Here is an 18,687-nt window from a genome sequence, read left to right on the forward strand (position 1 = left end):
TACCCTTGGATAATTTTAAAAAAACAAAACATAAGGCTCTTGGGGACAAGAATATTGATCAATAAGTTTCAACTCTCATCGCAACTTCATTATTATGACATAATAGAGTAAGAAGCTTTAATATGATATCGACGAGTGTTCAAAACAAGCGAAGAAAAATAGACATGCAACATAACCCTGACCTAACTTTTATCTCATCATAACCCTCAACTCTGTTTACTTGACATTACATCACTTTCCATTTCCCCATTTTTAATTCAAAGTCAGAACCACCTAATCTGGATGGCTACTACTGTTTTAACTAATTCATAGTGGGTTGAGCAGAACCACCTGCTACAAAGCAATTAAGATTATAATGCATTAATCACTATTTAATATGGTGTTATGTGCAGTAATCATGAATTTATTACCCACGTTGTATTTTAATGGTGGGTCATCTTTGCTTTCTGAGATTTGGTTGTCTTGAAGCCTGAGGAGGGTATCCTTTCCCTATATAAAATTTAACCGCATTTATGGCTTATTTCTCTCCCTCCAACCTTAACCCATCACTGTCTTCAGTGTCCTCAACCCCGTTCGCCCCTCTTGAGTTCAACTGTTCCTCTCTATTTCATTTCACAGAGAAAAGAGAAAGATAATCAGGGGTTCCTTCTTCTTGCAATGATCAGCGTTTGCGTTCTATAGGTCAGGCCTTTTTTTTTTAGCTGGCTAATTTTCCATACTTTTTTTTTCCGACTTTTACTCCAAATTTCGGTGCATGGCCTCTTTGCTTTCTTTTGGTGGGTAGTCTTAGTTTATAGTCCAATGAATCCTTGGCTTAATTTGCTCGTGTACAATGTTGTTCCAAAATTTAGCAGAGGACTTGCAGAAAAATCTAGCAGTCGGTGGTTTGATGGGTTGATTTTGGTTAAATTATACCGAAATTTAATGGGTCACTTGGGTTTTTCTTTTGCAGAGATCAGGCATGCAGGCTTTGAAGAAATCAGAGACGTTTGCGAGAGTGGATTCCATGGAAACGCCTGGAGTTAGCTGCTCTTCTCCTTATTGTTCTCTATATCGAATTCGCCGTTCGCAGAGGTGAATATTTATGTGGAATTAATTCAAGCTCGGGTTTTAATTTTTAATTTTTTTAATGAACAGAGTTTTTCGCCCGTCTAGTAGAGTAGAATCATGAGATGTAAACCTAGAGTTGATATGATTGGGAGGGGACCTAATTGATGATGCTTCTAATTTTTGTAATTAATTAACTTTTCTGTGTTTTTTTATACGTTTGGTTGGAGTTGTTAATAGAATCTTTAACTTTGTTGTTAGTAAACAATGGGGGAATAAGTGGAAGGTTAGGATGCTACTTATACGACTGAGGTCCTAAATGAAGGTGTAAGATAATAAAAATTCCATGACAGGGGTTTTTGGCTGGTGATTCTGGTTTCTTGAGTCCGGACACCTTTCTGTTTTTGTTGCTTTGTTCTCTGTCTCTCTCTCTCTCACTCACTCACTACTTTTTCTGGGGACATGTTCGTATTTTCCGCTTCTTTTTCTTTCCCCCTTTATCTTCTTTTGACGGAGGCTGAAGCGAATGATCTTGAACCTGGGACCTTCTTCTATTGTCGAATCTAAACCTTTGGCTTTGTCCGAGAATTTTTTGTTGGTGTTTTTTTTTCCGAGACTTCGCGCGGGTCCTCGGACAGACCTGTAAATTTTATTAGAAGATTTCCTAAAAGGGCATCACTATGGATGAGAAAACGTAAATTTTATTGGAAGGTGTTCATTATAACTAATCCCGAGATTTTCGAAGTCTTACCATTACATGAATTTCTTGGCGGATTAATTTCAAGCACCTCCAGAAATATGATCAACTTCCAAATTTTAGAATTTTTTGGCATGTATCGCAGACGTTAGTAATTGACTTATTTGAATTTAAAGCCTTGCTCTATAGCATCAAACTCTGCACAAACGATTCTATTCTATGTGCTTGTTCACATTCATAGAGAAACTTTGCATCAATGAAAGAAATTGGTAACTTAGCCTTCCCGTTGTAATAAGCATCAGTTGCTAGTTTTCCCCATTAGCAATTCTTGGAGTGCTCATAGTCACGTTTTTTTCTGAAAGGATTCATAATTTACTTTTATTGACAAATGATACAAGTTCATACAGTTTTCTAATCTAACAGACTGTTTACAAAATTTCCCAGTCTTTCAGAAGCTCGTGAAGATATACTGAATGTGTCGCCTCGGCCATCTCACTGTAATCCTGTAAGCATTTGAACTCTTGTACGTTTGATCATTTTATGCACTTGATCACTATCTTCTTGTACGTATCTTGAACCCACGTATTGCCAAAAGTCACAGGGCTAGTTTATCTCATAGACTATCTATCTGTATGTGGGATACAATCATACACAAGGAAGTAGATTGATTGCTTTAATTATGACTAATGTTTCCATTTATCCTAAATTCTTTTTCATTTATGTTTTATTTATACAGAATTTGCGGCTAAATAGAAGACTACATGGTCGGAGTTCCCTGTGCATTTCAGAGAACACATCACAAAGTAGCTGCAGAAACTACATGGCTTCAACTGAAGTTAGACAACAAAAGGTAGTTTCACTATTTGTTGCATAACATGGAAATTTTTAGGGAAGTTTAATCATTTATTGAATAGGCTATAGTCATTTTGATGATCAATGTGTAATTTAGTTTGTGATGTATAATAATCTTCAGCAAGTTTATTTCAATCGTTGTTCATTTTAATATGTGTCATATATTTATATTTTCAAATTATCTATGTTGTTGTATTTTGACGATCTACTGAATGGTGAACACATAAACGAAATATAAAAAAATTAAACTATTGTGGTTGTCTGAATATATTACATGAGATCTATCTACCCAACAAAGTGAACAGTCCATCCTCTTTCGTAACATGAAATTTGAGTCCCTTCCTTATCATGATATATCATTAAACAATTTCAGACATTTTCAAGATATTATCATATTAAAAGCATAATATTGCTTGTTTGAAACATGAACCACTATGTTTATCCCCTTTTCTCAATTCATTTATCTCACTTGCAGTTGTTTAAGGTCAATTTTTTATATATGTTAAATGCAGTCTGCTACAGAATTAATCAAGGAGATTTCTACTCTCGAAATTGAAGTACTACATTTGGAACGCTACCTCCTCTCTCTATATCGGACAACTTTCGATCAATACCTCACCAGCTCACCAAGCAACACTACTCAAGCCTCAAGGTCTCCTGTTCAACACCACACTGGACCCGTATTGCAGGATACTAATAGAATCCCGATAGAGCATCAAGAAAGTCATGCATCCAGTTCTTATTATATGAATGATGAAATGGATCAATCCCGAAGCCTTGAAAGAAATGAAATGAAGAGTGATTCTAATTGCAGGCGTAGTGAGGATTCTCCTGCCCATGATATAGGACCCGTTTCAGATGCTAGTTCTGGTCCTTCACTAAGAGAAGATCCTAAATACGTATGGTTTTATCTCTGCATTTCCTTTACTGCGATATATTCTACTTGAACTGTTGCTTACAATAATTCAATTCTGCTATCTTCTTACCCGACTGACATACATCTGTAGATGTGTGCGAGTGCAAACGCTCGCCATCACCTTTTATTTGAAATTCCATTCTTGATTAGTAAGATTGTTAAGAGTACCTTAATTTTAAACATCAAGGTAATAATCTAGCTACTTCATGTTTCCATGATTATTCAGTTTTTGGACATGTTGGAAAGTGATAAGATTTTGATATTTTTCTTGTTTATTGAAATGCATAAAAATCCTCAACATGCCACCCTATAATATGTGGATCTTTTATATGCTTCTGAATACTTGATCTTTTTTGTAGTATGTAAATTAGTCATTTGACCTCAGATATAATCAGCTTTTAACAACAAATCCTAATAATTTTCTATTTTCATCTAGATTCCAGCCTAGCGCACTGAAATGTTACACCTTGATTGCAATCCTTTAGACTGTACTAGTGATTATAGTAGACCTCCATACCATAACATGGATAATTATGGGAAAATGAATATTTGATATTTCCTTCCCTCCCAAAAAATAGTGGAGAGACCGGTACTTATTAATCACAACCATCTATTGTTCAGTTGACTACTACTTTTATTTACAATCGTCTATTGTTACAGTCAAGATTATCTGGAAATTTAACCATCACCATATCCCCATATGTTGTACTCATTCACACTTTTCACTCAAAACGAATCACAACTATCAATTAAACAATCGACAGTTTTGATAAAAGTAGTGGAATACTTTTCGATTTTTTGTTGTAGAGAAGATCCAAATCCTGAAGTTGGGGCTTTCTACATTATCCTTCAGAAATGATAAAAGTAAAAGATGAAAAACAAATAATAGAAATCAAAGCTATACATGCATCAACTTTCTTTCTCTTGAGCTTTTCAATAGCCATTTATTATATATGCTTCTGACCTTTATTTTCCTAAATTTTATAGGATGACCCAAGCTCTACCATGCCTGGCCATCAGAATCTTGCAGATCTTCTTGGTACTACAATTGCTGATCATGTTCCTCAAACCCCAAGCAAACTTTCTGAAGATATCATTAGATGCATTTGTTCCATTTACTGCAAGCTTGCGACTCCTCCAACACAGCAGATGGACCTCTTCTCTTCACCTACTCCATCTGCTTCCTCTTCAAGCACGCTCTCCCCGGGGGATGCTCGTGACAGTTGGAGTCCTCGATGCCATTATGAAGCTACAACGAGTCCCTCTTCGTTCGATTCTCCAAAAAACAAGCAAAGCCCATATAGTAATATGATAGAAGTCCCAAGGCTCAGCATAGATGGTGATAGATTTGGCTATGCCTCCAACATGCTGAACATTTTCAGGTACCTAGCCATCTTTCAGTTCTTTCACATAATTACAGACCATAGCACAAGTATGTTACTTAAAACTATAGTCATTGTCCATTGTATTCATCATTATTTTGGAATTGATATTGGCTTTATGATCTAAAACTTACTTTAATGGACATTATTGAAGAGTATAAAAAGGCATATATCCTAGGCGTTAAAATTAGGGTAGGAGAAGATGAAGAGAAAATGAGACAAAAACATGTTTTTTTTTTTTTTTTTGATTTTTTTTTTTTTTTGAGGTAATTGGGGTAAGTTGCCGGGAATTTATTAAGTAGGGGAAAAAATGCAGAATATACATGATGAAGTGGAAGGAGTATTATTGTAGGAAGAGATAAGAGGAATGATTGGAAGAGAAAAAGACTAATATTGTTTGTCTTTTTTGATAAAATGGTCAAGGGGCATTTCTCTATTTTCTGCCGTATTACTCGTCTCCTTTTTCTTCTTGATGAATGTTGCCACTGTCGTAGGTCCCTGATTCGGCGTCTTGACAAAATTAAACCAGAAAAGATGGACCATGAAGAGCAGCTTGCTTTTTGGATAAACATTCACAATGCTCTAGTGATGCATGTAAGCCTAATGATTATATTTCCTTACTATTATTATCAATAACTTAAGGAGATGTCTATCGTTACTCTGAAACTAATGCTCTCCTATTAACAATTTTGTTTGGCTGTCAGGCCTTTCTAGCTTATGGACTTCATCAGAATCAAATGAAAAGTAACTTCTCAATCTTGAAAGTAAGCATTTCACCTGTGCTCTTTACATTTACCCCTTGAAACTTCATCGCATCAAACAAGTATTCACTCATTCATTTCTATAATTAATTTCCAGGCAGCATATGACATTGGTGGGCACTCAGTAAATGCTTATGACATTCAAAGCTCGATACTTGGATGCCAACTCCATCGACCTGCAACGGTATATTTTCCATCTTGCCATGATCTTTTTCATTATCTACAAAGTCTAACAAGGAGACAATATGAAGTCCTAAGTGTCTCTTATAACATGATTGCAGGGGCTACGTACACTGTTATTACCATCGATGAAATTAAAGAAAGGGAAAGACAAACATCCATATGCTCTTAAGAATCCTGAGCCCCTTTCTCATTTTGCTCTTTGTTTAGGAGCCTATTCTGATCCTGCTGTAAGACTTCGAAACCTTTTTATAAAAAACTAAGGGAAAATTACAGAAAAACTCTGTTAAGATATGCAAGAATGACAGGAAACACCCGTGCGCGAAGTTCTAAAACTAACACTTCCACCCTCTCCTTTTAATTTTTCTACCAAACTAGGGCCATATGGGTTTCATATAATGTCCCTGTCTATTTTCTTAAGGGGAGAAACAAGAGAAGGGAGTGAATGTGTTAGTTTTAAAACTCCGGGGAATTTTTGTCTTTCCTGCAAACTTTGAGGGGATTTTCCATGATTTTCAAAATAAATAAATAAAGAATAAATACAAAAAAATCCATTTTCCAATAAAAATCTTTCATTGTTCTCATTGTACTACTACTGTTTGACAGATCCGAGCATACAAAGCCAAGAATATTTACGGAGAATTGAAGTTAGCAAAAGAGGAGTTCGTTCAAGCTAATGTCTCGATCCAAAAGGAAAGCAAAATTACCATGCCGAAGATATTGGGTTATTATGCCAGAGATGCTTCTTTAGATTTATTCGCTCTCGTGGAGATGTGCTCCGATTGCATGCCAGATGAAGCACGTAAAAGAATTCAAGGGTGTATTTTTCGACGAAAGCTTGATAAGTGCGTTGAATGGTCTCCATACAAATCATCTTTCAGATACCTTGTGCATAGAGATTTAGCCAAACATTAGCAACTGGATTTGTTTATTTTGTTTGTTGTACATCAGAGTGTGAGAGTGTGAGTGTGTCATCCTCAATCTCAGAGGAGTTGTCAGCTACACGATAGCAAGATCATCAATAAAGTTTTATTTGTCCAAATATATTGTTGACGCTATTGAACTGAATTTAGTGAACACGTCAGGATCTAATGCATTCTCTGTAAACAGCCTCTATAAGATGGATGGAGAGGGGCTCCTACCTTAATTCCTATGCTTTCTAAAGATGAAATATATTTTCATTGGTAGTCTTGAATGAAGTTCTTTTTCTTCATTAAAAAAAAGAGTGATTCTTTTTGACATTTTTAAAAGAAACAAATTAATTCACTTGCTTAGAAAAATATATTAAGTGATGTTTGATAAACGAAGAAGAATTTGATGAGCAAAAGTTCTTCTTTATTCTCTTCATGAACAATGAATATATACAAGTTACATTGTACAAATATGGTAAGAAATAATATAATTATTCCAGCATATTCTCTATCTTAATAAGGTATATAATCTCCATATAATATAATTCCTAATATATTCCTAACACCCCCCGTCAAACTCATGGTGGATCAAACACCGAGAGTTTGGAAAGTAGAAATTTGTGACGCTTGGAGGTGTGAGCTTTGGTGAAGAAATCAGCAAGCTGAAGCTCAGATGAAACATATGATAGAGAGATCGTCTTAGTCTTTGAAAAGTGATGTCGTATGAAATGACAATCAATCTCAATGTGTTTTGTACGCTCATGAAACACTGGATTGGTAGCAATCTTTATTGCACTTTGATTGTCGCAATAGAGAGGAGTCGGAGAGAGACAATCAATACACATGTCACGTAGAAGCTGTCGCAACCAGATAATCTCAGAGGTAGTATTTGACATAGATCGATACTCCGCTTCAGCACTAGATTTTGAGACGACATCTTGCTTCTTAGCTCGCCATGATATAAGAGTATCACCAAGAAATACATTGCTTCTTAGCTCGCCATGATATAAGAGTATCACCAAGAAATACACAAAAACCGGTAATAGATCGACGGTCACTAATATCACCGGCCCAGTCAGAGTCAGAGAAGGCACGCAGTTGTAGCTTTGATGTTGAGGAGAACAAGAGAGCTCTAGATGAAGTGCCACGAAGATAGTGTAGAATACGAAGTACAGCAGCATACTGAGCTGAGGTAGGAGACTGAACAAATTGACTCACCACATGAACAACATAAGCAATGTCTGATCGGAAAATAGTGAGATACACCAAAGCACCAACAATTTCACGATACCGAGTGGGATTTTCCAGGGGTTCTCCTGTATCAGGTGCTAGTTTTTGATGGAGCTGAATAGGTGTGTCAGCGATCTGATCATCAGTCAACTCAGCTCGAGCCAAAAGATCAGAAATGTATTTTTGTTGAGAAAGAAGATATCCTCGTGGTCCATATGCAACTTCGAGTCCTAGAAAATATCGAAGATGCCCAAGATCTTTCATCTCAAATTTTTCATGCAGAGAGGTCTTCACAGTATTCAGAAATGAAGGATCACTGCCAGTAATGACCATATCATCAACATAAAGAAGAAGAATAGTGCATCCTCGACTAGATGTATGAACAAACATCGCATGATCAGCCTCACTCTGAATAAAACCCATATTAAGTACTGCAGAGCTGAATTTCTCAAACCAGGCTCGAGGAGCTTGTTTTAGGCCATATAATGCACGACGAAGATGACAAACTTGTCCTGACAAATGAGGAAGACCTTGAGGTGGTTGCATATAAACTTCTTCATGAAGATCACCATGAAGAAAAGCATTCTTCACATCAAGCTGATAGAGAGGCCACTGTTGAGCAGCTGCAACAGCAATAAGAGTTCGAACTGATGTCATCTTAGCAACAGGAGCAAACGTCTCCTCATAATCAATCCCATATTCTTGGGTAAATCCTCGAGCAACTAGACGAGCCTTGTACCGATCTATTGTACCATCTGAACAGGTTTTAATTTTATAAACCCATTTGCAACTAATTGGAACTTTTCCTGGAGGTAATGAGACAAGATCCCAAGTACCAGTCTTTTGAAGGGCGGCTAACTCTTCCTCCATAGCTGCTTGCCACTCAGGAGAAGAAGCAGCCTGACGATAAGATGTAGGCTCATGATGCGAATGAATGGCTGTCAAGAAGGCATGAAAAGCAGGAGTAAAAGATGAAGAAAGACAACCAAAGAATTGTTTTGCCTTACGAATACGGAGAGGATAGCGGCGATCAGCTGGTGAAGAATCATCATCCGGGGCCGAGGGTGAATGGTCAGTAGGTGAGACTGGAACATGTACACTTTGGTGATCATCAGAGGATAGAGATGGAGAGGAAGGTGATGAATCTACTGGAATCGAAGGTGTGGTAAGCTCAAGAAATGAAAGATCAACGGAAGTAGGTGATGTATTATTGTCATTGAGGGACTGTCTAGAGTAATATGAAAGGTGCTCCAAAAAGGTCACGTCTCGGGAAATGCGGAGTCTCTTTTTAATGGGATCATAACAGCGATATCCTTTGTGCTCAAGACTGTATCCAAGAAAAACACAAATCGCAGAACGAGGAGATAACTTATCTCTTTCATGAGATGGTAATAGAACTAGACAAGTACAGCCAAACACACGAAGATGTGAATAACATGGACGACGGGATGTTAATTTTTCAAATGGTGAGATGTCAGAAAGAACTGAAGAGGGCATCAAATTGATGAGATACACAGATGTAGCAACAGCATCAGCCCAAAATTGTTTAGGCATGGAACTAGAGATGAGTAATGATCTTGTAGTCTCCATAATATGACGGTGTTTTCTTTCTGAAACACCATTTTGCTGATGTGCATAGGGACATGAAAGCTGCCTTGATCAGCTAGAATTTGACGAAACTCATGAGAGAGATATTCACCACCAGAATCAGATCGAAAGGTTTTAATAGTAGTGCCAAACTGAGTTTTGATCATAGTAGTGAAATCTTTATAAATGTGAGGTAGAGATGAGCGATGATGCATAAAATAAACCCAAGTGTAACGAGAAAAGTCATCAATAAAGATAACATAATATTTATTACCATTACAAGACGACAAGGGGGCTGGGCCCCAAACATCCGAATGTACGAGTTGAAAAGGAAAGCTACTTTGAGACTCACTAAGAGGATAAGGTTTAGTGACGTGTTTAGATAGTTTACATCCTTTACAAGTAGACATACTTGAAATGGGAGAACTACCCAAAACGCCATTATTTGAGAGAAAGCGAAGACGATCAGTAGATAAGTGACCTAATCGATAATGCCAAAGATCTCCTGTGGAAAAAGCATAATCGCGAGTGGTGATAGCGTGTACGGCTGCAGAATGATGGTAGTGTTAGACGATCCATAATGTAAAGTCCATCACGCCTATGACCCTGACCAATCAAGGCTCCGGTCTGACGATCCTGCACATGACAGGAAGTAGAGTCAAAAACCACAATACAATTATGATCAGTTATTGACTAACTGAAAGTAAATTCAATGAAAGATGTGGTATGTGTAAAACGGATGGAACAGATAAGCGACCAGTAATAGATCCCTTATGTGTAGCAGAGAGAGAAGAGCCATTTGCTGTAAAAACATTGACTTGTGAAGGTAAAAGTGATGTAGAGGATAAAACGGATGAATGTGGAGTCATATGAAATGAAGCACCAGAGTCTAGTATCCAAATATTTTTCGGTATACCTGTAGGACCAGAGGTAGTAGAAAAAGTATGACCAGAGGTACCAAATGGAGAGGGTGTCGTGATACTTGGAGCAGCAACCGGAGAGGAGATAGAGGTGCCCCCCCCTTTGAAGCATCTTGATCAATTGTGGCACAGAAAGAGTAACACTCGAAGTAGATTCCTCAGGAGCAGTAGAACACTCATCAGCAAAAACTTTAGCACCAGAAATTGCAACAGTAGCAGTGGATCGTTGACGAGGATGTCGGTTTTCAGCTTGTTGTCGCTTAAAACAATTTTGGATGATATGTCCAGGACGACGACAATACCGACAATAATTATTCCTTTGTTTGTTAGAATAGACTGATGGTGTGGAGACCGTGGACGAAGATGACTGTGGTAATGATGATTGTTGAGCAACCAGAGCACCTTGAATAGAAGTAGTCTTTGTGTTTAGTACACGTTGGCGAGTCTCTTCAGCAATGAGTTCGGCCAAGGCATCATCAAGAGTTGGTAGCGGTGACCGATGGAGAATTTGACTGCGTAATGACTCATACTCAGATCTCAGACGCATCAAGAATTGAAATAGTCGATGTTGATCGCGAACACGACTCTGTTTGGTAGCACATGAGCTGCACAAGTTTGACATAAAGGTTCCTCCATTATTGCAAGTTGGCGCCATTGAGCATGCATAAAGTTATAAAATTCTTGAATAGATCGCTCATCTTGTTGAGCAAGAGAGAGTTCTTGATAGACAGAATATGAATGAGCATGACTAGATTGTTGATAAAGTCCTTGTAATTGGCGCCACATGGCAAGTGCAGTCTGGAGGCTAACAAGTTGCATGCGTATGTCAATCTCTACGGAGGAAGAAATAATGCCACGTGCTCGGCGGTCTGCAAGAGCCCATGCCGCTGTTTGCTTAGCATCAGTTCCAAATTCAGGAGGCGGCGTGCCATCAATATGACTTGTGAGATCGAGAGCATCAAAAAGAAGTTGCACAGAAATCGACCACTTACGGTAATTGGTCCCTGTAAATTTCACATCAAGCTGAGGAAACTTCTCAATAAAGTTTGCAGCCATGTTTAAAATTAAAACCCGAAGGTTTAGAATAAAACCTGAAGGTTAGAATGAAACCCGAAGGTTTAAAATAGAACTAACCGAAGGTCAGTTAAATAAAATAGAACTAACCCGAAGGTTAGTTACAATGAACCCGAAGGTTTAGAATAAAACCCGAAGGTTAGAATAAAACCCGAAGGTTTAAAATAGAACTAACCGAAGGTCAGTTAAATAAAATAGAACTAACCCGAAGGTTAATTATAATGAACCCGAAGGTAAGTTTAGTAATCAGGCCCAACAACAAGAAGGCCCAAACCCAATCAAATGCCAATATAGTAACCAGGCCCAATGTCAAATGTCTCTCAAAAACCCTAGACTCCAAGCACCAGCCCCCGTCCAGCGCCTGCCGCGTCCTGATGAGCGCCCCCCTCTCGGCCGACCTTCGGTCCAAGTAGTGATCACGAAGCTGAAGCTGGACAAGGACCGGAAGGCGCTCGACCGCAAGGCCAAGGGGGAAAGGCCCACAAGGCCGCAAGGGGAAGTTCTCGGCCGAGCCAGGTCGCCGCCGCCGCTCCGCTTCGCGCCGGAGATCAGGAAAAGATTCGTCGACGTTCGCCAACGTTCTAGAGAGGTTCTAGGCGGTGGCAAGAGTCGGATCTAGGGTTATTGCTGTGAGAAATCTTGACGGAGCAGAGGTGAGCCGCGATTAATTTTGAGATCAATGCTCTGATACCATGATAAACGAAGAAGAATTTGATGAGCAAAAGTTCTTCTTTATTCTCTTCATGAACAATGAATATATACAAGTTACATTGTACAAATATGGTAAGAAATAATATAATTATTCCAGCATATTCTCTATCTTAATAAGGTATATAATCTCCATATAATATAATTCCTAATATATTCCTAACAATGTTAATCTACACGGTAATTATAATGTCTATAAACAAGATACTAAATTAATCAGATATTAGAATAGGTTTTTTCCGATTGCAGTCACTTAAAATCTTTAACATTTTGAGATAAGCCTCAAATCATTGGAATTGCTAGTGGGTCCCCCAATTAAAGCTTGTCCCTAAATTAGTCCCTCAAATTATTGAAACTGCTATAAGGTCCTCAATTTCTCGTAAATTGTTTCAAATTAGTCTCTTCAAACAATTTTTCTAAAAACGAGGGACTTGTAGTTTTAATCATATCAGAGACTAAGTTTCAAGTAACTTAAAAATTGAGAACCTAATACAATTTCAATAATTTGAGGGGCTAATTCAAAGTATGAAAGATTTACGGGATTAATATTGAAAAAATCCATTAGTATAATTATGTATAAATGCCTTTTGAATTGTTTTTGACTAGGCCTGTTTGGTTGGTAATAGATTTCCTTTAATCATTTTTTTTTCTTTTGTTTGGTTGGAGAAACAAGGAAGAGGGAAAAAGTACATGTTAATACCGCATTGGGCACTAAAAAAAGAAAACTTATTTCTAGAAGAATACGCAGGAAATGTCCTAGGAAAAGGAAAATTTGATCTCACAACCCATTTCTTATGAGTTATTTCCCAGAATTAAATTTCTAAGAAATCAACCAAACTGACCTTACATATCTTTTCGGAGAAACCATATTGTTCTCATCTATGTAAGAGATACTAAAATTCCTACATTTTCCTCTGTATAAATCTTGTTTTCATAAATTTATACTCAATTATTTCAATATCCAATCCAATAATGTTTCTCATGATAAACCCTTCTTAACAATAAATTTTTGACACATAATACTTTATTCAGTTGCATGTACACTTATACATAATAATTAGGGTCATCTAGATGTTAGTCCCTCAAATACAAATAATAAAAGAGTAAGTGCTAGGGAGACCCAAAAAAGGAACAGCTCTCATGGGACAGTTAAGGTGGAACACCTACTTATCACCTGCAGTTGGCTTTATGAATGTTAATTATTAGAGAACAAGGGTAATTTGATAAGAAAATTGTTTTCCCCCATTTGTTCTTCTGGGTTGATGAGTCATCATCGGCTATGTTTTACACCTTCCCCAATTGAAGATCTCTGATCTTACCTCATCTTTTCATGATTGATGTTCTAGGCGTCCTCTATTGCCAAAGAAGACAAACTACATAGAAGATCATCTCTTCTATTTTCAACATTGTTAAGCTTGGAAAAATTATTATTAGGAAGATTTATCTAATGGTCCGTTATCACCCCACTAATCCAAAGAGTCAATTAAGGGGTTGTTTGTTTGCCTAAAAAAAGAGGGAAATCAAAAAATAGGAAACCTATTTCTAAGAAATTTTGTTTTGAGATTGTTTGGTTGGCTAAAAAAAGAAGGAAATCAAAGAATGAGAGATGAGTTGTCATATTGTTATTGGATGATGTGAGTGATTTTTTAAGAAAATTTGTTTTGAGGTTATTTGATTGGCTAAAAAATAAGGAAATAAATTATAAGAAACATATTTCCTGTAATAGGTTCTTTTTTGTGTTTGGTTCATTCATAAAAATAAGAAAATAGATGAGATGAGATGAGTTATCATTATATTATTGGATGATGTAACACATGTTGGCCTTCTTATTTTGATGATGTTTAACAAATAATTTATCACTAATATTGTTTGTCTAGTGTTCGTGTTTTCGTATTTATTCTAGGCAAATAACTAGTTGGAGGATGGATGGAATTGCGTTTTAACGGTCATATCCAATGGAGGATGGAGGAATAGTGGGTGAAGCCAACACAATTCAGTTGAAGATCCAAGTTCAAGCTTCATCCGCTAGTATACCAAGTCAAGCCACATCGAAGATCAAGATTATTTTGGGTATACTTAGTATAGGATAATATTGTGTGTGATTAATTCTATAAGCTCAAGTTTGCACACACAATTCATTTGTGAATTTTCATGAAAATAGGTGTTTTTATGCAAATTACATTCAAATATATTTTGGACTATATCAACCATGTTAACATCATTTGTTAAGTCTATAAAAAGGTTACACAAGCTTTCAAAACCTGATTTGATCTAAAATAGAAAAAACTAACATGTTTGAAAACTATGTATTTTAGCATTGTTGAATTTTCCTGTGTTTTCACAAATGGTAAAAGCTATTTGAAAAATTCTTTTTCCAACATGTTTATATTCATGTTTATAAACGTTTTTCAAAGTTTTAAATTTTTTGGATTTTATTTTTTATTATTAACAGAACCTTGAAATTCAACTTGAAAATCAATTCAGGCTGAAAATATGTTATCAATCGACTGATGACATCAGTCGACTAATGAGTCGACTGAAGAAAGTGCCTGAAATATTCATTTTGCTCTCTGTTGTGTTTCTGTCGACTAACCAGTCGACTGACTCTGTCAGTCGACTGAAAATATTTTTCAGTTGACTGATAAGCTCATTTTTTAATACAACGTTCAGCTTATCAGTCGACTGATGCTTCCCGTCAATCGACTGACAGGCTGTCCAACGACTAGTTTTGTACATAATCTGTTTCTTGGTTTTTGGAAGATTTTTGCTGATTTACTTGGGTTTTTCGCTGATGTTTTCTCTTCCTATATAAACCCCTAACTTCTCATCAGCAAGACATATCTTTGGAACTGAGTTTTAACAAGAGTTTAAAAAGAGTTTTAAAGTTTATTCAAGTGATTAAGTTTGTGTTTTCAAGAGGTGGCTTGATCTTTTAACTGGGGAATTCATCCTCAATCATCTCCAACCTCTATTGTGTTTAATAGAGAAGTTTCTCAAACTCTATTATCTAGCAATTTGTTTTTTATTTTCATATATCATTATTGCTAGTTTGCTATTTGAGTTTGATTTCCTTTATACTCATTTTATCTCTCTCTCTCTCTCACACACACACACACACACACACACACACACACACACACACACACACCCTAATTGAGCTTATAGGATTTCATATATCATATTGGGTTGTGGGATTATGATTTGTGAGATTGAGCCTACATTGAGTTCTCATTCAAGTTAGAGAATATTTTATTGTAATTAAGCCTTTTGTGAGTTGTACATTGTATTACATTTGGACACCGAGAGAAGTGATTGGTCAGAGACGGGGTTGGTTCCGAGAGGAGTGACGTCGGTAGTAAAGCCTAGAGGTAGATTGTAATTCCGAGCATTTGATGAAAGTGACACGGGCTAGGCCAACACTTAGAGGGTGTGAAGTGTATTTCTAGTATGTAAGTTGTGAAGTTTTCGGTGAACTAGAAAACTGTATTGTGAGGTATAAACGTTATTCAGGTAAGCATAGAAAACCTGGTTGTGTTAGTGGAGATCTCCTCGAGATGAGGAGCGGAGACGTAGGTCGTGGAGACCGAACTCCGTAATCATATCGTTTGTTTGCGTTTGTCTTTTTGCACACTATCTTCCAGTTTACTTTTGTTTATATTGCATATTCTTGCTTATAACAAATTATATATTTATCTTACAAGAATAATTTGTTAATTAGTTTTAATTGACATGGTATTGGATTAGATTAGCATAAGACCCTAATCACCCCCCTAGGATCTAACAATTGGTATCAGAGCTTGGTGCTCTTTGATTTAAGGTTTAATCACCTTGAGTTAAAGATCCAAGTTTTCTTTTTGTGCTAATCTAGTTTTAAGATTCATTGTAATCTTGTTTGCTCATTTTTTATCATGGACATGCTTTGTACACCTTGTTTAGTCTATGATCATAATGTTGCTCCTAGAATAAACAATTTCTCCTATGACCAATGATGTTCTAGATTTAACCTATTTGTTAGATCTAAACAATTCAATTTATGGGAAGTTATTGAAGACGCTTATATTGTACCCACTTCGGAAAAATCCAAGTGGAGTAAAGATGATAAATGAATGTTTAATATGAACAAGCTTTTGTTAAAATATTTGCTTAGTGCTTTTCACTTATCCTTTTCTAACAAATTTGTTCATTTTGATAGTGCTTACACCTTATGAAAATTTATTGAAGCACATCAAGGGGACTTGGAGGCGATCCGACAAGCTTTGGAGACTTTCTCTTCAAGTTCCATTGGATCATCATGCACACAACCACTAGGTGATAACCCTAGTGAGGTACGCGAGCTCGACAACGATAATGATATTACTTTTGATGAGCTTACGCTTGAATTTGAAAAATTATACAATATTTATATTGATTTGAAAAGTAAGCATGATAATATGGAATCCTATCATGAAACACTAATTACTAAGTTTGATCTCATTGCAAATGAAAATATAAATCTTAAAGAATGCAATGAAAATTTGAGATTAGAAAATGCTAGATTGCTTAATGAAAAATGTGATGTCATGTTAGAAGTAGAGATTAGTAAAAATAAATTAAACTCTATGGTAAATGATTATGTTTATCCTACTTCTAGTAGCAATACTTGTATGCACAATTATGAGTTGAACCAAATAAAAAACTGCATACCGACCTTAGATTCAATACTAAACACTTGTATTGCAAATGACAAAAAGCTTATGGACTTGTGTACAAAGTACAATAATAATTCTTCTAAGAAACCTACTCACTATGCATATATGACAAAATTTACAAATGTTCTATTTGTGGTCTTAAAGGCCATATAGCCAAATTTTGTCATAATGCACAAAAACTTAACAAGCCTATTCATGATTGTACATCTCATCAATCTTCTTCATCTCATACATATGAACACACACATAGTGTAAATCATAAATATGCTCATGTGTACAAATGTGAATACTGTGGTCGTTTTGCTCATTTGGCCATGTTTTGTTTCGATTTGAAAAGAAATTCTCGTTTGCAAAATGATTACAAAGAAAAACCTATTTTTACAAATGAAACACGTGCACAATAATTCGATCAACGCAAACCATTCAAAACCCTACATTGCACAAATTGCAATCGTATGGATCATGTATACAATTTTTGTTTTGACGGTATCCGTACACAAAATACGCCCAAATGGGTTCATAACCCTACTTGAATTTAAATGATGGGGGTCATGTCCCAAACTCTTTCGGCACCAAAAATGTTTGGGTGCCAAAACAAAATTAATTTTAATTCGTTTTATGAGTTTTGTTTTATAGGATGAATTGTTAAATTGATTTTATGAAAATCTCATACATATATTTTCTTTTGAAAATTTTATATTTTTTTGAAGTTTTTCGTTTGAGATGTGTTTAATCAATGATTTTATGAGTATACATAATTTTACATATATTTATCAAGATATAAAATCTCAAAAAGGTTTAAAAATACAAGAAAACAGTTTTTCAGCACATGAGTGGACTAATGGACTCGCTGGTAAATGGATTTTTTTTGCGGTTACGTGTTTTGTTCTGGACCTGACCCGCTCTGCCTTCTAAATCCTGACCGCCCATTCTTTTCTGAGAACAAATCTCAGCGCTTGGTCTTTCCCCTATATCCCAATCGTTGTTTCTTCCCTAAATTTTTCTTCAAACCCGATTTTCCCCAAATCCAGTCGACTAAGCTCTCTCTCCTCTTCGTCTTCTCCGGCGATCACCTCATCTCCATCGACCTCTCGAACTGAGCTCAACTCGAGGGTAATTTCTGTTCCCTCTCTTCCTTATCTCATCAATTACTCTATTTTAAGGTTTGCTCTTTTTAGGGTTTGCTCTTTTTAGGGTTTTCAACGTTCTAGGTGTATTTGTTCCTCAATTTTTTTTCGCTCTATAATCATGAATAGCAGCAATAAAAGCCCTAGAACCAGTCGAGGAAAAGCCTCCTCATCTCAGGCTCCTGCTCCGAACCCTAGTACCCAAAATCGCTCAGCTTCAAATATAGAATTTTATGAAAATCAACTGCTTACCCCTGCATTGCTTGAAAAATATTGGTTTTTGTGTCGTTTGAAAATATTTCCTGGTAGATTCGTTAACTATGAGGAGTGCAAGCATTTAAATGTCGATACTGTTCTTAAGGATGCTGGTTTATACCACCTTTTTGACTCAATTAATGCACCCCCATATTATCCCTATCTTGTGCAGCTGTTCTATGCAAATCTACAAGTTATCTCCACTGACCCTCGCACTCCTATCATCACATCTGTTATCAAGGGTCGTCATCTCTCTTTCACCGCAAATGAACTTGCGAAAATTCTTGGAATTCCTAGGGGAGACACCTATCTCGCTGACATATATTTTGAAAACCCTGATATTTCCTCATTA

General features: G+C 36.4%; 1 protein-coding gene across 1 annotated transcript; it reads left to right on the forward strand.

Annotated features, from left to right (window-relative positions):
- On the forward strand, window positions 498-6,879 carry LOC109843732. Its single transcript, XM_020412689.1, has 11 exons — window positions 498-681; window positions 953-1,074; window positions 2,189-2,249; window positions 2,481-2,594; window positions 3,109-3,495; window positions 4,500-4,894; window positions 5,389-5,488; window positions 5,599-5,658; window positions 5,753-5,839; window positions 5,937-6,065; window positions 6,442-6,879. Exons 2-11 carry the CDS (start codon window positions 962-964, stop codon window positions 6,748-6,750), a joined length of 1,755 nt encoding a protein of 584 aa, XP_020268278.1. The 5' UTR covers window positions 498-681; window positions 953-961; the 3' UTR covers window positions 6,751-6,879.

This window comes from Asparagus officinalis, chromosome 5 (genome assembly GCF_001876935.1).
Source record: "Asparagus officinalis chromosome 5, Aspof.V1, whole genome shotgun sequence".
Taxonomy (NCBI): domain Eukaryota; kingdom Viridiplantae; phylum Streptophyta; class Magnoliopsida; order Asparagales; family Asparagaceae; genus Asparagus; species Asparagus officinalis.

What these genes read in the sequence shown, in the direction of transcription:
- LOC109843732 (XM_020412689.1), top strand. Translation starts at nt 962, where the DNA reads ATGCAGGCTTTGAAGAAATCAGAGACGTTTGCGAGAGTGGATTCCATG. An exon ending in CGAATTCGCCGTTCGCAGAG is followed by an intron (nt 1,075 to 2,188) that starts GTGAATATTTAT and finishes AAAATTTCCCAG; the next exon opens with TCTTTCAGAAGCTCGTGAAG. An exon ending in AACATGCTGAACATTTTCAG is followed by an intron (nt 4,895 to 5,388) that starts GTACCTAGCCAT and finishes CCACTGTCGTAG; the next exon opens with GTCCCTGATTCGGCGTCTTG.